Raw genomic sequence first — 27,913 nt, forward strand, 5'->3', positions numbered from 1 at the left:
GAGAATGCTTGTTGGTGGAATGAGGAGTGAAACACGCTCTCTAGCGATGAGTGCCAATTCTGGAGGAGGCCAGCGAGTGGCAATGCAAAGATCGCAGGAGGAGAAGCAATTGTCTGAGTGGGGTTCAGTGGTGTAGATTGCAAGTGTGCAGGCAGTGCAACTGCACTTGGGCCCAATGGGCACAGGCACTGGGGCTACAAAGGAGGGGAAATTTAATATGGGCACCCATTTAATCCCGTGAACCAGGGCCCATGCCAACTACTCTAAATTACTGCTGGAATCTAAAACATTCCAAGCCAACAGAGAGCTTTGAGCGTTTGGATGGAAACTCTAGCCTGTATAGAAGAAACAATGAAGTCCTTAGAGTCACACGTCAACACGATGCCACCAATCGGCACAATAAGATAATTGCTTTTATTATTATATTGCTACTGGCACAAAATCATTCTTTAATAACCACACACAGCGGTACAGCTTGGGAGTAAATTAAATGACATAAAATTAATAAACAAAGAAACATCAAGTATTCTAAGCACATATTAACGAACTGTCTACATTACATAATCTAGCAGACGATGCATATATTTTTATATAGCATAGTAGATCGTTGATTGCATACATTGTAAACATTGCGTATATGTTTTAAATTGTTCCGCTTAATGACAGCGCTCAGGTTTCAACGACAATTAATAAATCATTAAGCTTGTACACTCACTCCTTTCTCACGCTCACCGCACCTCACAGGCATTAGTTACAAAAAAGCACAGAAATACATATGAAGGTCAAAACAATGGAGAACGTATACGCAATTAAGGCAAGGGCTTTACATTCAGCGACATTACATGTAAAAATCGTGCAAATATTACCCACACACGCAGTCGATGTATACGAAATAATCAAGTGCATTGGTCTGCATTTTTTACATTCTTTTTTTTTTACCCCCTGCAACCAGTTTGGTTTCGTTAACATTGCATCCAGTGTCTACGTTTGAGAATATACCTTTTTTGAGGAATGTATTTAAATGGTTAAAATTCAATCTCCTCATGCTGTCGGATTCTACGTTGAAAGAGACGCACACAATTAAGATAGTGCATTCGTCACTGTACTCAATAGCCCCTTGCTTTCACGTCTTGTCCTTTCGGTACTTTTATACCAAACACAGTCGCTCGCTCAACATTGCTCGAGGCTTTGCAGTCGGGACTCTCGTCGCGTGAAAGCGTTTCGTCCAGAGCCGAGTGTCAGCCACGCGTGTCCCGGGTCAGCGACCCAGAAAACCACTTTCAGACCCAGCACAGCACCGTCCAATATTCCTCACGCTATTGCTGTGGCTTTGGTCGTGTGCCACCTCCCGGTCTATCAGTGGCCTAGAAAACAATCTGTGAGTAAATTAAAAGCCCTCTGTTTTATCTCAAGAATCAAAATCTCATCTCGGTACACATGCCGCCCCCACGTGGTGCGATTGAGGCCAACGTTTGCAGGATCTCTCTTAGCGCGTTCTTGTTGCTCCCTCTGTCTGCAGTTTAGGGAACTCGTTATGGGGAGGCAGGCTTGCGTTGCGTCTTAAGGCTCCAGCGACGCACGCGGGCGGCCACTCTTCCTTCGGCTGCCCCGGCCTCTGCCCGCTCACGCAAGGCTCTCGCGGACGGTGGGTGGCTGGTAGGTGGCACACACGCCATTGGGCTCCATCTCAGTCAGGGCCTGCTTCAGCGGCTGAAGGGGGGGGCAGGAGGAGGAGGGCATTTTGGTAAATGGGAAATTGTACTTTAGAGTTGGACACGATTTGGCACCTCGATAATATAAAACAGGAAAGGTGCCGCCCGGAAGATTCTTGGTCACGCCACTTCTGCCAGCGTGGCCTCCAATGGAGACAGCGGCAGAGGCCCTTTGGCCTATAATCCCATCCTGGCCAGACATCTTGGAAGACGCAAGGGCACCCACAAATATTTTTAGAGAAACTCGTACGTTGCTTCAACTGCCCCGCCAGGAGATCGAATCGGCGGCCTCTGGATTGCAAGTCCAGTGTAAAAACCATTATATCATGGCAGTATCCTGCCTGATAATAAGTGAACAAAATTTCACAAGCAATGATAGGGTGGCGTGGGAGTGCAGTAATTTTCGACTCGTCCTATATCATTTATCCCATCGGTGGCGAGTGACAACTGAACCGCTCTCGAGCGTGGTGAACAGTGGTCAAACAACCCGCATGAAGGAGGCCTTCATCCAGCAGTGGATTGACAAAGGGCAAAAATAAAGTGTTAGAATGCATAAATAATCATTAAAAGAACCGTATGTACCACTCTTAACATTATAAGCCATCCAAAATGTGTTACAAAAATTAATTTGAGATTCAATGTAACTTGAAGCAGCGCTTCCTGCTGTGTCCTGTGACAATCCTTTGTCACGTCCCTGTTGAGAGCAGAGGGCGTTATCTGTGGAGGTGGTGGACTCACCTCAACCCCCTGTATCCCAGCAAGACTGGCTTTCTGCCGTCGCAGGTCAGACTTGATGAACACTGCAAGGCAACACACGTATACAAACGTCACCTGGAATCTCGGCCCATGAGCTCAAGCACATGTACATGTCTAATAACAGCCATAGAGGGTTCACGTGGGGATTGGCTTGCCGGTCCTGCTTGTAGCCAATAAGGGTTGAGATAGGGACCATGGCCCAGGCGTGATCACGACATGTCATCAGGAGTGATTGGCCTAGCCATTCGGGGCCCCAGCTAATGGGGAGCCGGATGAGAGGCGTGGTCCCGGGATTGACAGGGAACCATCGAGAATGGTCGAAGCTGTCCATGAACGATTGGCTGGGGGGACCACGTGACGAAGGTATTAAGAGAGAGTGAGGGAGAACGATCGGGAGCAGACTGGAAACTGACAAGAGCAGGGTCACGCGCGGACGGGGGCTCTGGGTGCCACGTGCGCGGTGGGGACTTAGTGCGAAGTCTGTCCTCTCTCCGTTGTCTGCCAGCAACGGAGAGTGAGTGAGTAAAGTGTATTGTGGAGTGGAAATAAAAGGACTGATTCCGAAGCCGTCTCAAGAAGGATTATTACACATGAATGCCATTCATGTACATTAATGGCACTCGAAATATCAGGCCATGACCACACACATGTGCACAAACCTTACTCATAATCTCAGCCCAAGAACAAAGACAAAGATCCCCCTTATAGCCACACAGGCTGTTGGGGCAAGTTTTGTTGGTGAGCACCTGTAAATAAAGTAGTTAGGCTGGCACTACGCTCGGCTGCCTTTGTCTCCCCAGTGCTAATGCTTACACACCATGTAATCATTCAAGGCCGAGTCGATCTAGGGGAGGCCCTGGACAGCTATTCATTACTGATATTGGTCTCAAGCAGGAACTGAACTGGGTTCACCGGCTTTGTAGCAGTGCACTAATCACTACACCCCGCTCCCTACCGAGATGAACACACAAAGACATCTACACCAACGCAACTTACAATCAGCCCGAGAACACGCATGCTTTACACAGACCCTCCCTGTAATTTCATCCAGATCCCGCAAACTGGCACGCACCGGTCATAATGGTGCCAATCAGCAGGAAGGTGCACAGGAAGATATTCCCAGCCTTGGGGGAGAATTCGGTCACCAGCCTGCCCTGCACAATCGTGAAGATGATCCCAAACACCTGCCAGGGTGGACGGTGATAGAATAACATCGAGGTTGGAACCGGTTCATATTCGTCGCAGCACAACAGTGAGTGACACTTGGGTAACATGCGCATGTACAGCCTGTGTTTGCCAGTCCAATGCTGGATGAGGGCCTTCCCATGCGTCGCAGGGTTTTTTGAGGGATTGACTATTTTTTACGAAGCCTATGTGTTGAACTATACTTTACCATGATCATCAGTGTGGGTTGGTGAAGTTTGGGGAGCAGAACAATAGTAGAATTTGTCGAGTTTGCTGCAACTGCCCGCTACTGGTCACACCACCTACTACACCTGTTTCTTTACTTAATGGCGGTAATCAATCCAAGCATTGTCGAGCCTCAATCCTGCTTGGCTTCCGAGATCTGACGGGATCGAGCAAATTCCGAGTGATTTAGTCCTATAGTTTAACACGAAGAAGGTAATTTTAACAGAGCTCGCACAATGCTACTGTGTGCTCTGCACTCGTAAGCACGCAGTCTCGTCAACAGGTCCCTAAGTTTCTGTTGGACTTCTTTCGCACCGCACGTAGCCAACCGTGCTAAATCGGAGGTGCCTTGAGGCTATCGACTGCAAGAATGTGCCATCGGCAACGCCGTGTGCACACGTGAATGTCCTGTACTTATATTTTAAAGCAGTCTTATTGTTTTTAATTATTTATACACACGATGCTATGCACAGAGGTTTTGTACATAGGGCTTGCCCACATCTCGGAACTTTTGAGAGACGGGGGAAAGACAACAAACTAAACAGAAGAAGCAATTCTACAGGAATTAGTTTTCAATCTCGATTTAAAAGTGCATAGCCTCCAGTGGCTTCCTAATATCGGAAGGGAGAGCGTTCCAGACGGCCGCAGAAGCGTACCTAAAAGTGCGCGATGGAGTGACCGTCATTGAAGTACCGCGTTAATTTAATTAACTTGTTTGAAGTTGAACATTCGGTGGACCCATTCCCGCGCTGCGGCACCCACCCTTTTCATAACGGTGGAAATATTTCACACGACGACACCCTCCCTCTCTCCCTCATCTCGTCTCCCTTCACACGGCCCGACTTCCCATCTGTACCTGGGCCGACACGTTGAGCAGCCCGGACGAGGTGCCCTCTGACTCCGGGTACGTGAGCTCGGCAGCAAACTCAAACCCCACGGGCAGGTACCCCGCGCAGAAGAAACTTTTGTGGAGGGGGGGTGGGGGAGGTGGGGGGGATGTCATTGGTACAGAGGGAGTGAGGGATGAGTCACATGGGCTGCGGTCTTTCTCTCAACACGTAGCCACCGCAATGTACAGGCAAAGTCCATGTGTCTTTCCTGCACAGTTACTTGCGTGTGACGTAATAGTGAGACACAGTCTTGAATACAGAGAAACCATCGTTATCCACCGCCGCTATTATCATCATGATACGTCACCCCTGCTCGATTCGTGGAGACTCCTAATATCTGCTTTTTATCATCGGTTAGAGAAGTTGCGTGTGGCTCGGGCTAAGTTTTTTGTGTGTTTAGTTTTGTTGACCTTCCCCCGCACATTCATTCAATATGGTTGGCTACATATGGTGCGAAATAAGTTCAACATACATCCATTTATTCATTTAACACGTAGGCTTTTGCGACCAAAATTATCCATAAGAGTATTTTGGGTTACATCGCGTAAATATAAATGTGACCGTCAAATCCGCCACCGCCCGGCAATTAGTAAGGTTTGTCACAAAACGTGCCTATTAGTGACTAGTTCAGCACACCGGTGTGTTGGAAAGGTAAACCCACAACATTTATCGATAGGTAAGAGGTGCACCTGGAATCGGTCATCCACAGGTGCAAAATTTATCCCACTATCCACGAGTTTTCACGAATGAGAGAAGTTGTGCAAAAGTGGTGGAAAATTCACCCAATGGGCAGCGATTATATTATCCGCGGGTAACCGCGAGCGGACATTCTGTGTGTGAAGCTCTTTTTCACAAATTAACACGGACAGGAAGGTTCTGCCAACAGCATCCTCACATTAATGCAGGTAAAAGAGGAGTTTCACCATCTAGGGAATTTTGAAAAAAAACAAGCCTGGTTTTTAGACTAATTTGTCACGCAAATATAGACTTTAAACACTAAGACTGGAATCTAAACTCTCACACACAAAGACAAAGTATAGCCATTAACTCACTATTGGGGCAAGTACTGTTAGCGAGCAGCACCTATGAAAGCCGACAGCACACAGGGGGGTGGGTGGCCACAGCACCACACCTGACCGCCTTTGTCTCCCTAGTGGCGATGTTTACACACTGCACCAGGCACTCATTTGAGGCTGAGTCGACCTAGCGGAGGCCCAGGACCAGTTCACACAATCGTCACTCGTAGTGGCCTTGAGCGAGAACCAAACTCAGGTGGCCGGGTTTGAAGCGCAGCGGGCTAACCGCTACACTACCGCTCCCCCCACACACACCCACAAGAAACTCACAGAACACAGTCACACACACATGCAAACAAGCGCAAGTGCTCGCACTCGCTCGCAATACGAAGACTCACACTGGCTCTTACCCGAGGGCCCCACCAGTGATGAAAACCACCCAGATGTAGCCGAGATCCAGCGTGAATGTGAAAATGACCATGGTGACAAACGAAAGGCTGTACACCAGCAGGGTCGTCTGCCTGCCCGCACAAGGAAAAGCCAAAACAGCAACACTCTGCTTAGGCAGTGCAAATGGTAACACTAGCGAGCAAGCGAAGTTAAGAACATCGACATGGCTAATGTTTACATTTTTGTAAAACATTAATTGGTGTTAAATAAATTCGGAACACATGGCAACAAGCTGAAACGCATGCGTAGAAGCACGGAAGAGATGCGTATTTGGAATTACACTGAGAGAGACAGGAAGAGAAGTACATGGATTGGAGAACAGATGCACGATAGCGAGATCATATTGATTTCCGAACACAGCGAGTGGTCGAGCATAATGATGGAGTGGCAGCCAAAGGGGTAAAAACACGCCGAGAGGATCTGCCCTGTGGAGATGGAGCGAAGAAATCAGGTCACGTGTGGATGCCAGTTATATATCGTCACATCGCCGGACTGCGAGATACAGCGACAGCTTGGGATGGCCTTCATCCAGCTCTAAATTGACTCGTGATGGCACAAGCAGCACGGGAAATATATAGAGCACGTATCTCGACATCGTGTAGGAGCGTATGCGTGCCGACGAACGTGTGCACGGGGAGTGCAGACGCGTACTTGTAGGTCTTGGTGCGGTCAAGCCAGACGCCGCACGCCACCGAACCCACCATGCCGAGCACGACGATGGTGAGGCCAATACGCCCGGCGTTAATCTCCTCGCCCTGCCACACGGGTGCGCACACAACGCAGCCCAAGATAAAGAGAAAGCAGCTGTACTCAAGTGGGATGACACGGAGAAACATTGCCTCCCACTGTGGAACTACTGCAGACTCTGTCTGTGATACATAGCGTCTTCGTGATAGTCTTGGCCTGAATGCTAAATGCACCAAGTTGTCCACAACAGAGTTTTTTTTGGGTTAGATCGCATAAATATGTGTCGTTAAACCCGCCACCATCCGACAGTAATTTAGTAAGATTTGTCACGTAAACAAAACATGCAATTAGTTACTAGTTTGTTGGAGAGTAAATACACAAAAGTACAATTCGAGTACGACTTTTGCTGTTAATTACAACCAGTCTCATCAGGCGACAGCCATAATTGTGGAGAACTTCTTCTAGTTCAGCATTAAACAGCGGGGGTAAATGGGGGTTAACGTAGTCATATGACTTACAATGGTTACTTATTATTAGTTTCATTATCAACAGCTAATCAGCATACATTACGTACATGCATAATGTATGTACATTATGTATTTACATTATGTTAATCGACGTATAGTAATGTGTGCAGGCATGTAATTAAACAATATATTACTTAGAGCAGGCCATCAGGGCCAGCAAGGCCTTCTCTGTTGGCCTAGAAATTGTCAGAATCAGAAAATTATATTTTTATAATATTTTCATTAATGCTATATGTATTCTACAAAGTTCGTTCCCATCAGTCCATTGACGTTATTTCATTGCTACTCTCTCCCTCAGTTCCACTGCTTCCAGTGCAGCTCATAAATTAGAGCTTTTATCCTATCAGATTTTCCATCTGTGCCGTCTCCGCCTCTCCAGATGAAAAATCTACCCTGAGGCCTTCAAAATGCCTAGTGAATCCCCTCTGCTGTTGAAGCAAATGGGGACGATGTTGTTGATTGTCATATTCTTTAACCAATCAGATTTCGAGTTTGCCACGTTGGGCGTATTCTTTGACACGCCGGAGCCTTCTAGCTGGCCTAGCAGCCTACGTTAGGGCTTGTTCGTGTGGCGTGATCGGAGAGCCAGTTAGCTAACTGAAGTAAAACTAGCTAGCACGTAACGTAGCATCATCTAAGATTTATTTAAACTTTCTTTCGTGACGTTTAGATTTTTAGATGTAATACTTTAGATGTTTTTTTTCTGTGGGGAAGCCTGTTGAATCCTGATTATGTTATCTGTGTTTTTACGGCATTTTTGCTTGCTTGGTGGTCGTATGAGTAAATGTGACTGGTTGTTGCGAGTTTGTTCTTGTTTCTTTGGTAATGACATTGATTTGGGTTATGCAATGTCTATTTGTGATGCAGCATCCTGTCATATTGTGTGATAGTGGTACATCCTTGATGGTTTCAGTCACCATGTATTCATGTCTCTGCAATTAGTGTATTGTAACTCTCATAGGTGTTGAGCCTCGTGATTTAATTGCGGGAGGATAGCAGTGAAGGCCTAGGTGTAAAATACACAGCCCACCACTGATATTACTTGATAATACGCTTCCACGCAGCACTAAGCCTGTAGCTATCAGCTCTTAGTACTAAGTTGTTATGATTATACCCAGCACGGGCACATCTGTGTCTTCCCCCAACAGTAGTTCTGCACAACTGAAGCGACTGCACCACATGCATTACTGTTGGGAGGGGAGCGGTGACGCAGTGGTTCGAGCTCTGTGCTACGAACCCCGCAACCCGACCCGAGTTCGGTCACGGCTGACACCTGCGGAAAGTGACATTCAAACCGGTCCGAGGCATTCACCCCCACCCCCCACTTCAACCCGCACTGACCAGTGTGGTGAAGTACGGTCAAACCATTCCCATGACGGACACAGGGTTGGGGGTGGACAACATCCAGACGGTGGATTGAGCAAGAGTTGCAAAGTATGATTGGTTGACGGGATCGTAGTGCGGTTCATCACTCGCTGATCCGCAAGCACACCTGGGTATTATCCAAGAGAGTTATGCTCATAAAACTAGTTGGGGTGGGAGGAAATATTCACAGATAAGCCTGCTTATGCAATACATGGCAGCTGAACAAATTGATAATAAAAAGTCAGCATTTTAGTGAATGAACAAACAGCAGCAGTCATAAAACCAAGGTAGGTTATCTTCTTGGTTCTTTCGGTAAAGTCACATAGAAGGGAAGTAATAAAATAATAAAAATCAAACATAATAAAATAATTCTCACGACGTTTCGGCCACAACGAAAGCAGCCGTCCTCAGGTGAAGACCAGGTCTGTCAGCGTCAGACGCTGTCTCCCCGACAGACCTGGTCTTCACCTGAGGACGGCTGCTTACGTTGTGGCCGAAACGTCGTGAGAATAATTTTATTATGTTTTATTTTTATTATTTTATTACTTCCCTTCTACGTGACATTACCGAAAGAACCAAGAAGATGAATCCCTGCAGTCACGAAAGCTTTAAATCGAAATTCAAGGTAGGTTAATGAAATAACTAAAACTGTGAAGAAATATTAGTGGGGCTTGCGCAGGACACATCAATGCCAGAAGAGGACAACAGTCAATGGGGAATGGAACACATCTGGTCGAACGAACATCCACCGAGGAGATGGAGTGAAGAAACTCGTCTCACGTGCAGGAGTTCGTTATTACACGGCAGGATCGTGAGAGGTGGCAGTGCGGTTGGGTCAGGGAGGCCTTCATCCACAGCACTAGATTTGAACACGGCTTACGGTTTAAAAACACGTAGGCTTTCACGACCAACAGTTGGGTGGAGGACGGTTTATGACATGCACATTTTCACGCAGTGCGATCCGACCCAAATAAAGGCAATTACAAATCGTGGCCGATGACCATTTTCGACGGGCAGCAACAAACAGGCAGCGTTAGTAGGGCGAGCCCAGCGGTAGGCGGCGAGCCTCACCGGGTAGTGCTCGATCAGCATCTGATTGAGGAGAGTGGAGATGGCGTAGAAGACGCCGGTGATGATCCCTGCGTGGACAGAGGCGCGCAGGGCGGGGGGGGCGCGGTGAGACTCAGATTGTTTCTAGTTTCGCGTCCACGATGAACAGGCAGCGGTTAGGGCTGGAGGGATCGGGCAGGTGACGCAAAGTGCATTTTGCCGCCTCAAAAGCACTGCACGTTACAGCGATTAGAATTAAGCTGAGAACACCAAAAAGATTGTTAATTGGCACAACAAAAACTGTTGGTCATGCGAAACGTTTCAAAATAACACAGTATTTGTAGTTGTATACTGTATATATGTTTAACATCGGTGGCGTGAGATTTCTTCAACGGTCGACGTGGGTGCTCCCCTCTTCACGAACCCCACAGTGACCAGCGTGGTGAAGTATGGATAAAACAACGCCCCCTCATGACCGACATGGCAAGGAAGGCGTTCATTGAGCAGTGGACTGAAAAAGGGCCGTACATAATTACAGTCTTGTCATTTTCTATGCATACATATATATATGCCTCCTCTCCTTAATGCACTTGCATTGAGACACTTATGCAAGTCAAAAAATGTCATTCGAAATGTATTGCCATGACCGTACAGTTATCTAGGTTTGTGTCTAACGAACACGAAGGAACATGACGAGTCATGATGAGATCAGCAATGGCTTTCCCAGGCCCATGCTTCATGTGAATGCGTGCGCATTTAATTAAAGCCATTCCATTAATGGAGCCTTAGAAGGACACACATGCATCTCTCTTTCTCTCCACACAATCTACCTGCACATTTTAACACTTGCACTTTGGAATCCTCTTGTATGATTTTATTAAACAGGTTCTCGCTATGTTTCCAGGCACGCTAAGCCAACATAAGCCTCGATGGAAACAATTTCACAACAACTTGTTGCGCTTCTTACATGAACGCACGGTTAGTGCCAACAATTGCACACGCTACATGATAAGGAGCACATTACATAAGTAGGAGAAATGGTGAAAAGGCAGCCCTGCATTATTTTGCTTGGTCACGGCACTGCTGGCATAAGGGCCTCCAGAAACTCGAGAGATTACGCACAATTTATGCCACCACACACGATTTTCCTAAAAAATAACTTTGGTGCACCTATTTATACTGCTGAAGGGATTTAAGAAGCTTGTACCATTGTCGCCACTGCCATGCAGGGAGATCAAACCATAGCGACCTTCAGATTCCAAGTCGAGTTTGGGCACCACCACAAGTTTCCAACAACACACAAAAAATAGTGTAAAAAAAAACCAGCCTCTGTGCATTACACAAAAACCCATCAGAGTTTCCTGAAGGTGTGCAGTGGCCTTCGCATCTTAGATGACCATCAATTTTTTTTTATGTGACCGACTGACAACAATAGCAGAGTATCATCACCTCTACCTCACTGTTGCAAAGTCTGCCGCTGGGAACTGTGGATTTCTCTCAACATTTACATATTTGATCATTGCACCATGCCAGCATCCCATGCAAGTTCTCAAAATGTGAATGTTTAAACGTGTATTATTATCATTACTACTACAGATTTTAGCCTCACAATCGTTTGATTAAAATCATGGAAGCAAAATGCTTGATTTGCTGATGACTGTCTATTCAATACACGTGCCACTCTTTGAGATGCAATCACATTTATCCCCCCCCTGTATAAATCCTCATCGTATTATATTCCTGTGACTGTTGTAGTGCCCCTTATGTTCTTCAATGCCGCCTGCCCGCTACGCCTTATTATTTCAGCTCAGTAGTTGCTGGATTTAATAACTATGGACATTACAAAAGAATTAGGGCCCCAGAAACTTAATGCTCATAATCCCCAACGTTCTGGCATGCTTATTAACTTGGCTCTCCCAAATGCATGTATCGTCTCAAGAACTCCATACAGGTTTTTAAGCAACGCCAATGTAGGACAAAAAAGTAGTCTTTTCATTTCCTACATTATATTCCAACTGTGCTTTTGGCATCTTGCCATCACGGAACCGCACACAAGCAGTGTACTACGTGTGACAGAGAATGGCCAATGATCTCACAGGTCTTCTGAACGGTCCTTCAAGTGGCCCTTTTACTCTTTGCATCGTAGGCGGCGCACTTTTCCACATGGCCCACTCACTACGAGATTGTTGCATGACAATAAAATCTATAAACAGTTGATCATCGATTATCTGGTGCGCGATTATTCTGCTTCCAACATTATCTGGCTGTCCCGGGCCGATCCGGCAAAACCGGCAAAACTGCTCCAAAGGCTGTAACCAGTCCAGCGATCCTCAAACACATGGTTGTGTTAGAACAAGAGCATAGAAGGACGTACATCACCCAATCCAGAGTCTTCGAAATTAGAGTGTTAAGTACAGAACAGTAAATACAACAACTTTTTACAGTACAATATTTATTCGTCTATTGGTATGTTTATTTATGCCAATTTAATGTAATGAACACATTCTAAACACTAAAATCAACAAATACAACAACACCTACATAACATTATGCCAGAATGTGCAGATATAAGCTATTTTAAATAATGATGTGATTATCCAGCATTTTTGAAAATCCGATGCCCCCTTCCTTCTCAAGCTGCCGGATAATCGATGATCTACTGTATATCTTTAACATTTTCAACACTTGATTTGAGAAAAATCAAGTGCAAGACCAAACTTAATGTGTGTGTTTTTTGTGTGCAGGCAGCTATATTGGTGACCGGGCTGAGACCATCAACACGCTACACTTGTGAACCGGTTTTAATATCATGGACGTCTGCCTAGATTCGAACCCAGGGTGTCTCAGCGTTGCCAAATTCGTTTAAAAAGCGAGTCATTATGGGCAGCGGGCCATAATTTCACCTCTCCTTTGAATGTTCTCGACATGCCAATCAGAAATTTCCACAAATGTTTTTGTCCCTCTCCTATTGAACACTCCGTCCTGTTGTACCTACCAGCGTTTTTGTTACAAAATAAAAACACTACAAAAAAACAGGCAGTAATTCTAAGCAGACAGTATGCAGTGTATTGTGTTGAACGATGCTATCGCTGTGGTGGTTTGCGATGGATTTGCCACGGTAACAAATCATCTCTCGTCCACCCCCCTGCCGCTACAGGATTTGGTGACTTGGGCAGGCCTGCATCCAGCAGTGGATTGACCATGGCTGAAGATGATGATGACTTGGGCCACAAAGCACCTCCAGCCTATCAGTGACATGGAAACCCAACGACTGCATTCGCAGCTTGTGCTACATGGCTGTCAGACTTATTTTCATGTTGTGCTGCGCATTGTTCGGCATGATGTCTGACGTTTCGCTCCACATGCCAAATTACAGAAACCAAGCCGTGATCGGGATGCTTACCATAGGTGATGGCGAGAAGCACAAAGCTGCGATTGTACATGAGGCGCTTCAAGGAGCCCAAGTAGGAGTACTCATGCTCGGGAGGGTTGTACCATAGCAGTGCCTGTGCTGGACTCGGAGGTAGTGAAGGTTTTTCCCGGAACACTGTGCAGACAGCACATCGCGCGCACACACACACACACATCAACGCACCTCCGATGAGCACGGTTGGATATGTACGGTGTGAAAGAATTTCAACATACACGCAACGCACTCACCGATGCACGCGCCGCGGGTTTGCTGCCGAGCCAAATGCGACATGAAAATGAGATGCGATTAGAGGCGGGCAGGTGGCGCAGAGGTCAGAGTGGAAAGAGCTGCCATCACGGAGGATCCGTGGGTTCGAATTCTGGTTTCAGCCACCTATCAATAAACCGGTCTCTGTCCCGAACAACAATGACTGCACAAAGCAAGAATCACTCTGCCCTGAATATGGATACATTCCAGCAATGGCAATAGTAAAACTGGTTTTGACATTTATACAAAATCTTGACTTAAAGCTTTCGTGACTGCAGGAATTAATATTCTTTGGGTCTTTCGGTAAAGTCACGTAGATAGGTTCAAAGAAAATAACAAAAATAACAAAAAACTACGACGTTTCGATGGCAACAAAAGCGGTCGACGTTTCTTTCCCCCTGGATTTTATAGTAAAAGTTGGAGGTACATCTTATAATCCACTAAGTTTGTACACGACCAGATTCATATGTTATCGACAATGGGCACGAATTTGGAGTTAGTCGTGTACGCATGCTATAATAGTCTCAAGAATGTAGTGCTTGCTTGGCTTTGTGACGTAGAATCTACATAGAGCAGGACCGGTCTAACAGGGTAACCGAGTTTTTTGGGCAGCGTCACTCACGTCACTCAATAGTCTCAAAAAACAACCTCCTGTGTAGCAGCCGGCTTTGTTTATACTAATCATTTCATCTCCAGTCACATGACTCACAATGCACACATTTTTCACATGCAGATTGTTAACATAATTGTATGTCATGTTTAAAGTTAACCAAGGTAATGGCCGTTTTACAACTGATGAACACGTGGACGGAAAATGTATTGGAAGGTCGATTAAATGAGCCATGAAGACTTGAATTTAAAAAAATACATGAAATGCAAGCAGTGATGGGTTGGGAAAAACAAGTTCATTGCAGTTAAATCAACTAGTTTAGATTTAAATTTCGATTTAAAGCTTTCGTGACTGCAGGGATTCATTTTCTTGGTTCTTTCGGTAAAGTCACGTAGAATGGAAATAATAAAATAATAATAATAAAACATAATAAAATAATTCTCACGACGTTTCGGCTGCTTGCGTTGTGGCCGAAACGTGAGAATTATTTTATTATGTTTTATTTTTATTATTTTATTATTTCCATTCTACGTGACTTTACCGAAAGAACCAAGAAAATAGTTTAGATTTTCCAGATGTTCCAGTTTAGCTCGTACGGTTAATAATAAAACTAGCTTAGAGCTTTTTCTCAAACTGCTGCTGACTGAAGAGCTCCCCATGCCGTGCCAGTCATGGCTGCTGTTTGACCATACTTCACCATGCTAGTCCCTGCCGGTTGGCGAAGGGGAGGCGGAGGCGAAGAACGCGGCAATACCGATTGAGATTTCACTTGCTACTGATGTAAGTCATGACTGGGAATCAAGCTCAGCTCGATAGGTTCATCAGGCAGTGCGGTAACCACTGTTACCACTCCCCCACCCCCCCATAAATATGTTTATACGTGCATGGTACAGATATCAGAGTTGCTTGGAAAAGGTATTCAACATGAAATAAAACATCTGGCATATGGCACCAAATGTACAATTCGGTATTGATTAACATCAATCACATTGTCAAAATATTTCGATATGATATTTAAAAGCAAGAGCTTATGTGAAGAACGTACATTTACGTAAATATATTATTTATTTGTGTACAAAGTGCACTTGCTGAGAATACAATTTAGGCACATGGTGTATAACCAACGCCCTTCTTTTACAATTATACCAACCTCGCTAAATGTATTTTGGGTTATTATTCAAGGACAGTGGAGTGGTGACACAATCATTATCAAGTGCGCCCTGAACCAGATTTCAGTTCCCAGTCACTGATCCTATAACCCGAGTGATCAGTGATATCTGGTATGGTTCTGAGCCTGCCCCACCCTCTCAATGACCCCTTCACCAATCCACACGGACGAAATGTGGTGGAGTATGCTCAAACAGCTCTCGTGGCCTACAAGGCGGAGAGGCCTTCATCCAGCAGTGATTCGACAAATGAATGTAAATGTTTAACGTTTAATAAAGAACACTGTGGATAACATCCATAGTGTTCCATTTACCAAGCCTGGAGGCAAAGGACGCTGTGGGTATATCAAGATGAACTTATAGAAGAAGTGAATAATTAAATTGTATGAAACACGGCAGCTGGAATTTAGTGTTCATCGTAGTCGTCACAGCAAGAGAAGGTGACGGGACGTAACGTGTGATTTAGGAATGGGCAACTATGATGTACCTGCTTTAGAGCAAGGTGTTTGTAAAAGGAAGTTGCAGTAAGTAGGTTACTGGCCTATGATGTAGGAAGTGTGGGTATTCTCTGCTCGCAAGTTTGGGATTTATATTTCTCCATGCCCACAAGTATTTCTTTTCTTATTTTACCATGTAAGGCCTACGGAGCTATAGTTTTTTTTTCAGAAGTGACCTGGTCACAAATCATAGTTCAACGAAGTGGCTTATCAAGTGGACATTTATAGCAGCCAAATACTCTAATCGCATGTTTCTAAATGTGGAGGGATAAAACCGGAGGACCCGGAGAAAAATCCATTCGGCCACGGGGAGAACATTCAAACTCCATATATACAGGCGGCAGGGTCGAGATCGAATCTACAACCTCCTGTATACCAGGAGAGGAAGTTAACATCTCGTCATCGGGGCGCCCTTTCGCCATCATGTCAAAATGTTCATTAAAATAAAATGTTTAACCACTCACAGTAGCCCCTTGCTGAAAATGTCACTTGATACTTGTGTCATTGTCAGCACAAATTATCAATATTATACATTTTAGGTATTTGGTTCAACTCCGTTTGAAACGCACATCTGAAAACTCACAATTGAGAATGCAAAAATTGTTATAAAAGGACGTTTTCGAATTTCTCACATTTAATAAGAATTGTTCATAACCGTCTGATGTTAACACATGAATGTCTGTAATGCACTTGAATGTTCAAAGCCTCTTTTGACTTTCAATCTTTAAATTATTTGTAGCGGCTTTCACCAAATGCATTTGTTCAAAATGCGTGCCCGATTCAGATCAACCATGGGGGGGAGGGGGGGGCGACGGCGACGTTTTTGTTTGTTTGCTATTTAAAATTTGCCGAACACAGTGCTCAACCAAGGGTAAGTTAACACAGATGACTGCAGCGAAGTGTGTGTGTGTGAGCGGCCAGTGGGGGCGGGGGGTGGAGTTGGTGGGTGGACGCCGCCAGTCCTCACACAGGGTGACGAGCAGGAACACCGCGGTGGAAACGGCCGCCGCTCCGTAGAACATGCAGCTGATGTTGTAGCTGAGCTCGGAGACCTCCTCCGAGTAAGGAACAATCAGGGGCGGCAGAAGAAATCCCAGTGCGATCCCCACCTACCACCGCACACGCAACCACGCCAAGACAACGACAATCCCTTGTCAGCTTAGCGTTAGAACATTTGCCGCAGGTTCTGTTATTAACGAGGCTGGCAACGACACGTGAAGTGACGCAGCCTGGCAACAGCGCCCGGCTGCGCATGCCCTCCCAGCGGTGATGCTGACACGTTGGCAGACGAAGCACTGGCTCTTCGGACTGTCATCTGGGGAGAAGATATGGAACATGTTCCGATGCTAATTTAAACTGGTATTGCGCATAAAGATGAGTAATTTTTGCTGGGCTTCAGATAATAGCTTAATGTGCTATGCACTGTTCCGCCACTCCTCACACACAATGTTGATGACGATGTGTATTAAGAGCAAAGCAATACCTGAACACATTAAACCACTTAAAATCACATTCCACACCTTAATATATTTGAATGAAAACCATTCCCACCACACAAAGCCACTTCATATTACAGCTCCAGTAAACTAAACTCAACTTTTTATTTTACCAAGCAAGGTCCAGTGAGCTATTAAGCTCTTTTTTCAATGGTCTTACTTAACTTGACTCCTCTGTTTGTCGTGGTCGAATCTTGTAATCAAAATGTAGTCTACTTCCCGTTGTCAAATCACTTCCAAATTTTGCATACGTACTCAGATCCTGTGACAATGCATGCCTCTATCAAAATCGGCATCAATTAATCAATGAATTCGCTACTTTAAAGCAATTAACATTTTGTATGGACGCCTTATTATTTATATATATGTATTTGTGTAGGTAAAAAACGCTGTGGTCCCTAAACTCTCGAATCGCCTGCTCCGTGTGAACCAGTTACGGAAGTAATCAATTAATTCAAGTAAGCGTTGATGTGGGAGCAGTCGCCGCACCATTGACGTACTTCTCGACCGTGAGATAAACGAAGTTGTTAATAAAACCGTTGTTTAAAAAAAACGTTAAGGAGTTGATTTAGAAGTAATATGGACACTAAACCACACGCTTGCTGACTATTTCACACAGCCACTGACACTTGTGGAACACGTACTGTTGACTCTAAACTGGAATCAACCCATGCAAAACAGCGATAAACGGTTTTAGGCAGTGTAAGGCAACGCGGTTATTTGAATGAACCCACTGGATTTATTGGATATCAACTGCGGTTTCCGACAATAGTAACATCGCATTGGTTTGCCTACGTTTATACAAACGCAGATTAAATGAAAAGTAACATCGTTGTATGTATGTTGAACTTATTTTGCACCGTACATAGCCAACTGTGCTAATCAAGCGTGGGGGAAGGATAACAAACTAAACACAAACACCAGTTGTAAAGAAATTAGTTTTCAATCTAGATTTTAAAGTGGATAGCTTCAGTGGCTTCCTAATATCGGAAGGAAGAGCATTCCAGATGGCCGCAGAAGCGCACCTGAAAGCGCGCCATGTAGTGACCGTCTTTGTTCGATGGTTATCCAAAAGCAGCTGCGAGGATGATCTTTATTAAATGACTGCACTTAAGAGACCCAGGAGGTCAAAACTAATCCAGTTTGCCTGCTGAAACTAATTCTGCCGTTAAACATCGGTCCATGAGCCAATCGGCTGATGGACCCGAAATTTGTTAAATTTTTCTGAAAAGAAATGGGCTTGTCACTTATTCATTTATTAACATTATAGATGACTCTTCAAACACAGTTAGTTGAGATGCTATACATTTACTTTCACATGTTAAACTCACTGAACCTGAAAATCCTAAAGGGTCAAGTAGCTTAAACATTAAAGTTTGTGCGTTCACACAGAAAAACAAGAGGTCAAAATGTCTCTGCTCAATGGAACAAGACGTCACGTTCATCTGCATCGGCCGCTCGGAGACAGCAGTGGGAATTTCCTATTCCTATGGTCTGTGCGCGGAATAAACACTAACCACTTCTCGCCAAAAACATACGTACAGCCCTTTGTCAATTTACGATTGGATAAAATCCACTCCACGCTACGTCAGTCAAGGGGATTATTTGACCATATTTCACAACACTAGCCAGTGCAGGCCGGTGAAGGGAGGCCCAGGCCTGTTTCAAATACAGCTTAACACTGATGTTGGCCACAGCCAGCAATCAAACTCAGGTCGCCTGGTTAATAGCAGTGCGCTAACCACTGTGCTGCTCCTGCTCCCCCTTTCCTCCCAATAATTAATGAATAAAATGTGTTACACATGCACAGATTGATCGAAACAAGGACATTCAGAGGCGTGGGAGAATAAATGCAATAACATTCTTAAGATTCTTATAGAGGTGATTATGCCGATGGGTGGTACAGTGCAAGTGGAGGAGGGAGTACGTTCTAGACAACTTGAGCTGTGACAGGGTCTCTATGAGAGTCGATGGGCATTAGTCTATGGAGGGACCGAATTGCTAAGAACCAGAGCTGTGAAAAAATTAACCCGTAAAAACAAAGTTTTTCACTATAAATCCTTTATATGCGTGGCGGCTAGATTCCTCTCGTCCTCTGGCTTGAGATGGCTGCCACCTATGGGTCAGATGATTGCCTGCCACCATTAAGCAATTGGTAATTAAATATTTAAAAAAAATTCCTAAAAAGTGTAAAATGTTGGAATTTATTTTCACGAAAAGAAATTGTCACGCACAACGAGTCTATGTGCAAAATGTCAGCTAGATTGGATCACGGGAAGTGGGTTAAAAAACGACCGAAAGATTTGCACGGTCGTAAGCACGCAAGCAAGCAAGCAAGTGAACTTAATATAAAGGATTTAAAAAGAAGCGACGTTTGTCTAGTCTGGTTTGAGAGGCTCAGGGCTTGACAAGGAGGAGGAGGGGGCCACTTGAGACCAATCGAAGGTTGCAAGGTGGAACTTACGATGAGACGGCAGAAGCCAAGCAGGCGGGTTGACTCAGAAGGTGTTTTTCAACAGAAAATATAACTTATATCCACCCTGGAGGAATTATGGGCTGAGTCAACCACTTGACCGAAATTCAACTGAGAGCGGAGTGGTCTGCGAGTACCGCAGTGCAAGAAACTCCCTTTAGATGCTGCACTTTAAACAATCTCTTTCACCCTCCGACGTGTTTTCGGGTTATACCATGTGTTGTTAGGCATGGTGTCTGACGTTTTGCTGCACACGCTGAGAGCTTTTTCAGGAACGGACTGCGAAACAACACGCGGTACAACCTGAAAACAACCGGAGCGGTACAGCACAGCACAACGATGAAAAACGCACACAAAGTACGATCTCCTTTACTTGGAAAGCAGTGAATTGTTGCAAAGCAAACACACGTTCCGTAAACGAGGGAGCCCTGTTTAATCTTATCTAATGTGCCAAATGGCACTTCTGCACAACAAACAGTCCTGCCACTTCACTATTTAATCAAATCTAGTGTGTCCTGGCAACCAGCACTTAAATCTACAACACAGTCTGTGCCATGTGAGCTTTAGGTCACAAATCATGTTAGCAGAAAGACTCATGATCACGTTTGTGAAAGCAGTCGGGCTTTGTCAGTCCAACTTGAAATCGGATCTGCGTATATGAGGGTCATTTGCTGAAAGCCGAGTGAATGCAATGGTCACTGGAAATATTCACAACAGTGGATTAATTTAGAAGTTTTTTTAACAATTATGCAACGTAAAAATGCCATCAGATGCCACGTAGCCATGAGCTCTCTCAACACTCAAGGGCTATTCATTGACAGAGTTGTGAGAAACGTGAAGTGAAATGCTTGTATAATGCAGTCGTAACAAGTTTATGTACGTATATACTGGATTGTACCAAAAGGCAACAATGAATGTGCTTTGGTGGAACAATGGTTGGCGTCCTGCAATACGAACCCAGCGGGTCCGAATCCCGGCCAGGGCCAAACTCAGTGACCAGTGATATCTGACCCAATCCTGCCCTCGTCCCTCCTACATCAATCCGCACTGACCAGCATGGTGAAGTACGCTAACAACAACAACAAAAAAGACCCCCATGGCCTACATGGTATGGGAAGGCCATCATCCACTGATGGATTGAGAATGGCTGGAATTTCTTATTTTACAGTATTTCATTCATTACAGTGAACAATTGTGGCTGTGTAGCTTGGGAAATGAGGCACAATCCCAATCCGTAAACGATAAGAAAACTCATTACAACAGAAACGATTATAGATTTAATGACACGCAAATGTGTGCAATATTGCATGTACAAAAGCTCTCAGCCTTATCCAGACTACCAGCTGAGAAGAACTGAACGAGTGTGGCTAGTTTGTAATTTCAACTACAAACGCAACATTTATGTGCGGTTTCTTGTCATATACGGATTTTGATGTATTGTTCTCTTAGGCAAGTGTGAATGGCGTCCAGTTAGTGTCAATATATGGGGCTCCAAGATGCATACGGTAGCAGTGAACATAGATGACAGTACAGAGTCAAAATCTGAATCTTTATTTATCCTGGAGGAATCCGATGAGCTATGAAGATCTATTTCTCACATGTCCAGTAGGGGCTGGTTAGAATGTTACAACAACAAATAATACAAAAATACCATCGGAGTTCAAAGTCTAGGAGAGGTAAGCAAATCACGTCAAATAGATTAAGTATATTAGTTAAATTTGCATAAATACACAAATTGCCAAGCTTGGGCAAGGCAGCAAAACAACAGCAAAAACAGTCGCAGACCACACCAAGACAACACAGAGTCCCTCAAATAAATTGTAGATTAAAATTAAACTATTAATACATGGGTAAGGATGAAAGTTAAAATTCGATTTGTAAATGCAGTTGTATCCAGCACTAATCTTCTACTTGAGCATATTTTTTTCAAGGAAGATAATTAGCGATATTAACGGAGAAAACAAGGAACGAAATAGGGGGACGTCTCCACAAATCTGGCTGTCGCCTGATGAAACTAGTTTTAATTACTGGCAAAGCGTCGTAAACAGATTGTAAATGTTGTGGATTTTCTCTCCAACACGCCGGTGTGCTGTACTAGTAACGAATTGGCATGTTCTGTTTACGTGACAAACCTTACTAATTTGGCTGTCGGGTGGTGGCGGGTCTAAAGACACATTTATATTCACACGATCGAACCCACAAACCTATATTATTGATGATATTGGTCGCGAAAACCTACTAGGTGTTAAACTGGAGAAAACAAGGTTGTTCCAAAACGTAGGGTGCTGAAACGGCAAACGCTTTGTCACCTAATCTTGGCCTTGGGATAGATACAAAGAAATTAAAAGGACGTCTTATGTTTATTGGGTTTGAGTTATGAGGGTGAAACCGGTCTATAGTTAGGTCTTCGTTTCACTGCTGCATGCTGGAATGACCGCAATTTTTAAAATCCTTGGGCTAGACTACGTAATCCATTGTGACCCAGGCCAAACATCAATAATAATGAATCGTTGCTAAACCCATGATTTAGATACAAATCATGCGACAATCTGTACGTGACATTGAACAAAGCCGTGAAACCAATTGTTGGGATAATTGGCAGAGGATTTCAACTCTGTTACCTGCTCGTAAAAACAAGATATTGCTGCTGTTTAAAAGTCGCATGTTTATTTTGGGAGAGTGTTGTTTTCTTGGTTGCAGGTTTTAATATCAAAGGTGAACAACGACTCATAGTTACGGAGGTAGTTCAAAAAAGCAACGTAAAGTTAAGTTTATCTGATCACTATTATCCAGTATAATACGTAGGCTTTCACGACCAAAATTATGCGTAAGAGATTTTTTTGGGGTCTGATCCGTAAATATAAAAGCGTTGTTAAACTATTATCCAGGTTGGGCAAAGGGCCGTCCATAAATGACGTCACGCACCTGGGGGGGGGGGGGGTCAGACATTTGTGACGATGTGTGACGAGGGGGGGGGGGGTTGAGAAATGTAACATATCAAAATGCGCAACTTTAATTAAATATAGACAACACGTTCTACTTAATTAAATAGACTTTTTAATAAATGTTTTCTCCTACAACATCAGAGTGCAGCGCCAAATTAAATACGCACTACAATGACAATAGTTTAAAGCGATGAGGCATGTTTTATTTTGGGGGGGGGAGGAACAGAGCTTTGTGACGTCATATTTGAGGGGGGGGGGGTTCTGACTATTTGTGACGCCGTGTGACGAAGGGGGGGGGGGGTAAAAAATCGTCCAAAATCGCGTGACGTCATTTATGGACGGCCCCAAAGACAATGAGTCCTTGGCTTGGGAGTTCTTTGACTTAGAAAAGGAATGCGTTCCAGCGTCCGACAAGTGACTTTTGAACCACAACTTTAAAACCTGTTGTCACACCATCAATCAAAACATTTCCAGCTCACGAGTGCATCAACACAAATGCTTGTACAGGTAAAGGGGCAGCCCTGTACTTACTTGCTCATGCCATTGTTGGTGGAAGGGCCCCCTCCACTAAAATTGTATTTTGGCCTCCTGGTCAGGTAACTTGGAAGCGGTGAGAGCACCTACACTTTACCCCACCACATGGGATCTGACAATTGACTGTACCCATTAACACTAAGTGGATGGGAGCAGATTAAACAAATGTTTCAACCGCCTCTCAGGGATATTGAAAAGGCGACGTCTCATATAATGATTCCGGCGTGTTAATCATTCACCATGGCAGCTTTGGAATGCGTACGCGGTTAGACGTCTTAAATGCCAGTAGGCAGGTGCATTACATCCCTTGGGAAATATCATTTTGTTAAACGGATGCTCTATTATGTCACATCCAAAGTTTGGCGAACTTAATGTGCTGATGTCTCCAACACCAGCAATGTTGACATGTTTCAATCATTCCTTCGAGATATAAGACTGGTTCGTTTTAAGTCAGTTTCACCTTAGTTTGGCAAATATGCAGCCCTGCATGTTTTTTGTCCACGACCATCCCTGGCAGAAGGGCTGTCAAATAATGTACCACTTTAAATAACTAACGCAGGGTTACTTTGAATCTCTAACATACCATCGCAAAGGCTTCCAAATTCCAAACTTTGCCCTAACCCATTGTTTACCTCCATATACTGTACAATACTTACACGGAACATAAATGGACACAAATGGTGTCAACAAGCCACAAAACGTTAAAATATGGCCAGAGTGAGTGAACACAGAAGTGGAATTGTCAGCTCTTTGCTATTACGGGTGATAAAATAAAACACGATTTCTTTCTGTCTGTGCGTCTCTATCAAATTAACATTCTTTGTTTTACACAACTGCCTATAAGCTTCCCAGACAAATGCTATCCTGCAGCATTTATTGAATCAAATTCTGGTTCGGATTCAATCGTATAAATATCAGCAGCAGTATTCGGGCTCATTAAACAAAATGCATCCTCACGATGGGGCCCTACCAGCAACCAGTGGGATCCTGCTAGAAGATGAAGATTTCGCTGTCACTAAGAACTTGTCAACCCAACAGTTACAAGTTCTCGTTTGTACAACTGGTCTGACCACAGACGACAAAAGCGGTCACGTGCCGTATTTGCTTTCCTAAATAAAATACTGCGAGATATTATTGATCCGATGCGCTAATATATATTTATTGGCAAGACCAATGGAGGTCTATTTATGTCACGGTATTTGTACATCACAAAGGGCTATAAATTATTAACAATACATGAGAGCTCCTCTTCCCCGCGACCCTATGACCTGAGACTGCTATCATCCGCGGGAACTGTAAGGTCCGTGAAAACTCCTGTTATCTGCGCCGCTTATCTTACGACGCCCAATTATTATCCACGGGGTTTTTGCGTCCTCCGTTGTGGAAACGGCTTCCTATTATCCACAATTGTTTTTTTTCTTCTTCACTAAAAAGAGGAGTCGCCACGGCAAAATGCGTCTCGTTATCCGCGTGACCCAAGCAGATAACTTTGCGGATAATAGAATCCACACAAAGTCAAACAACAACATTAGTATTATCTTTATTGAGGGGCCCTTTCCAGTCCACATATATCTGCTATTGTAGCTCCCTCAATTAGTCCATGCGCCCAGTCCAGGCATGTCACTTATCAATACCACCAGAGGTGACATCCCTTTTAATCAGGGTCAGATTAATGTTATTGTCGGCACTTTTGTTTCGAAGGACTTCAGTGATAACCTTCTGCAGTTTGTGCTGCTGTTGCTGCTGCCCATGTTACCCCGACCGCCGCTGTCACTCCGCTTGTTTTTAGCGTACTTTGTCCAGCCGTTGGACAGATGTCGTCACCGATACGATCATTATTTAGTCTGTGCCATAATTCGATGGGAGCGCGCTGCGTGTGTGCCGCAGATACGCAGATTTAATTTGAAATTATTGTTTAAAAAAAAGTAGCAAGCCTTAAAAATATTGCAAGCGAAAATTTCTTCCACTATTTTTTTTTACTATGATTATCATATCGGATGACGCAGTTTTAAAATAATTCATCGATAACAAATTCAGTATTCTGACGGGACAACCTCATGGCTTGTGCAATGTTGCTTTACTTTCGTTTAAGCTTAAAGACTTATTGAAGGTGTGTGATGCCTCACGGGTCGACTTGTTACCACTGTAAATAAATTGCAACGAGCAGCCACAAAAAAAATCATTATTCAAGAAGATAACTTGGTTAAATTTTTTAATCATACAAAGAACAATAGCAAAATGTGTTTTCGTTGGCCCTTTAGTTTTCGTAGACCCTAGGCACAGTGCTTACTCTCCCTATTGGATCATACGGCCCTGTCTTTGATGGTTCCAATCTTCTCTCTTTGGTTCTTTCGGTAATGTCACGTAGAAAGAAAATAAATTAAATAATATAGTACGACGTTTCGATTGCAACACAAGCAACCGTCATCAGGTAGAACTAAATCTGAGAGAGACACAAAACACAGATACGGAGACACACAGACAGACACAAGCAGAGAGAGACAACACAGAGACACACAGAGAGACACACAACATAGACTTATGTCTGTCTGTGTGTCTCCGTGCCTGTGTTTTGTCTCTCTCTCAAATTTTGTTCTACCTGATCGAAACGTTGTACTATATTATTTAATTTATTTTCTTTCTACGTGCCTTTACCGAAAGAACCAAAGAGTAATTCCTGCAGTCACGAAAGCTTCAAATCAAGTGTGGTTCCAATCTTGTTTTGTGGCCCACAACAGTGAATTATGTGATGACAATTTGAAATGATTGTCCTATCAAACGATTCAACCTCATTTAGAGCCGTATCAATAAATCCCATACCTGTCAACGCCTTGTCAGTGCCTACCGTATTACACTCCGTTCCCTTATAAATCTCAACGTTCGTCCTACAAAGTCCCATCACGAGGGAGAAACACACACAAATAGACAAACACAACGGGTTTTTGTGCCCGTATTGAAACGTCTGTACGCTGTAATGGACCTGAAAACTCAAACTTCCCTGCACAAGCTCACGGCTAAACCCGTATGGTTCAACAGCCGTGACATAGGCATGACTCGAACATTTTTACCGTCTTGACCATAGCAGCGAATTCTGGCCCCACCACCACCACCACCCCACTCTGAACTCCGATTCGTCCACCAACTCGCCACTCGAACCCTCACCTGGTTCCCGAAGACGCCCAGAGCGCAGGCTGTGGACACCTCCTGAGGTCCGAACCACACGGCGGCCACTCGCGAGGGCATGCCGATGATGAACGCGTTGGAGATGGCGCACACGGTCTGGGCCAACACCGTGACCCCGAATCCCAGGCCATCGGGCCTCACGCTCGCCACCTTGAGCCACGCGCCCAGGGCGTCGAAAGCCGTGGCCAGCAGAGCCGTGGTGCGCAGTCCGTAGTGGTCGAGAAGCCAGGTGATGGGGAAGATGAGTGGGATGTAGGCGAGCATGTAGACCATGGACAGCCAGTCTACGGCGCCCGAATCGACCCCGTAGAAGCGCACGAAGATGTTGTTGATGATGCTGTACTCGATCCACTGGAAGGCGTTGGACAGCGAGTAGATACTGAAGATTGTCACGATGACCCATCGGCGGCAGTAGAGTCTGGTCTTGTTGGCGTTCAGCGGCGTGGAGCTGCTGGCTGCAGCTGGAACGGTGGTCGACGACGATGCCGCTGCTGCTGCTGCCCGTTCGGATCCCCACACCAACTCCACGGGATCCTCGTCGTGAACTTCATCTCGACCAAGGAAGGACGCGCTGGAGGTCCTGCTCCTGCAAAGGTCAACAGCTGTTGACCCCACGGCTTGCTGCAGGTCCTCGTCCGCCCGCTGCTGCTGCTGCTTCTTCTCCTGGTCATGATGGGCATCAGGACCTTCGCCACCGTGGTGATCACCTGCGGGCAGCTCGAACATCTGTGTGGCGTGGTTGGCTGCCATGTGATTCTTCTCACCCACCACGTCCGATGTGATATCGTTCTCTTCCTCACTACCGCCGGCTACGACTCCCCCACGGTCAGCCGTCTCGCCGCTGCCGGCAGCCACGCCTCGCTCACCTGCCTCCCCGCCCGGGGATGGGATGGTCTCGGTCTCGGTCATATCACCGTCGAGTGAGATTCCAGGACTGCCACCCAGCAACAGAGCGACAAGAGGACGAGGAGGACGAGGAGGTAGAGGGGAGGCAAAGCGAGGCTCGTTTCCCGGTCTATAGGGGAGCTCTGTGCGAAGTCTCTGCTGCTACGCCGGGCATTGACGATGCCCCTGTCGCACCAGCACCACGCCTGCCTGCTCTCGATACGCGGTCCATCACTGCCGCACTCGTTCCTTCCTCCTCCTCCGACAAAACCTCGCGCTCACCTTCTGCCTTGTTCACGTTGTCAGCGTGCCAGCGCCGCACAACATTGCTTCTGTGACCACTCGATGGCCGGGCGACAGAATGTCCGTGCTCTCGATTTCCTGCTTTAAAGAGCACCTGCGCGTGGGTTGTTAGGTGTGTTAGGTGTGTGCGTGCGTTCAGGCTATTGTGTTGGTGCGTGTGTGTGTGCGTTTAATGCCAAGTGCTCCAGTGAATAAAGCCATTTGGCTGCAGCCACGAGGGGGCGAGCTGGAGGTTTTCAGCTTTCCCCGCAGTCCACACGTGACATGAGCTAATGTGAT

The 27,913-nt window shown here is 45.2% G+C and overlaps 1 protein-coding gene across 1 annotated transcript; it reads right to left on the minus strand.

Annotated features, from left to right (window-relative positions):
• Positions 1 to 400: 400 nt before the first annotated feature.
• LOC144719913 (choline/ethanolamine transporter flvcr2a-like) lies at positions 401 to 27,833 on the minus strand. The gene is made up of 10 exons (XM_078596241.1): positions 26,426 to 27,833; positions 16,783 to 16,924; positions 13,267 to 13,410; positions 9,885 to 9,952; positions 6,886 to 6,989; positions 6,195 to 6,305; positions 4,735 to 4,840; positions 3,541 to 3,652; positions 2,451 to 2,512; positions 401 to 1,710 (listed from the first exon to the last, which is right to left on the minus strand). The coding sequence occupies exons 1-10, from the start codon at positions 27,353 to 27,355 to the stop codon at positions 1,624 to 1,626; spliced, it is 1,866 nt and encodes a 621-aa protein (XP_078452367.1). The 5' UTR covers positions 27,356 to 27,833; the 3' UTR covers positions 401 to 1,623.
• Positions 27,834 to 27,913: the final 80 nt, after the last annotated feature.

The sequence above is a fragment of the Lampetra planeri genome, chromosome 7 (genome assembly GCF_965212315.1).
Source record: "Lampetra planeri chromosome 7, kcLamPlan1.2.h2, whole genome shotgun sequence".
Classification (NCBI taxonomy): Eukaryota; Metazoa; Chordata; class Hyperoartia; order Petromyzontiformes; family Petromyzontidae; genus Lampetra; species Lampetra planeri.

Coding starts and splice junctions, on each gene's coding strand:
- LOC144719913 (XM_078596241.1), bottom strand. CDS start 27,355: ATGACCGAGACCGAGACCATCCCATCCCCGGGCGGGGAGGCAGGTGAG. Junction 6,990..9,884: donor TGCTGATCGAGCACTACCCG/GTGAGGCTCGCC, acceptor CCCGTGTGGCAG/GGCGAGGAGATTAACGCCGG. Junction 3,653..4,734: donor TGCTCAACGTGTCGGCCCAG/GTACAGATGGGA, acceptor CCACCCTGGCAG/GTGTTTGGGATCATCTTCAC.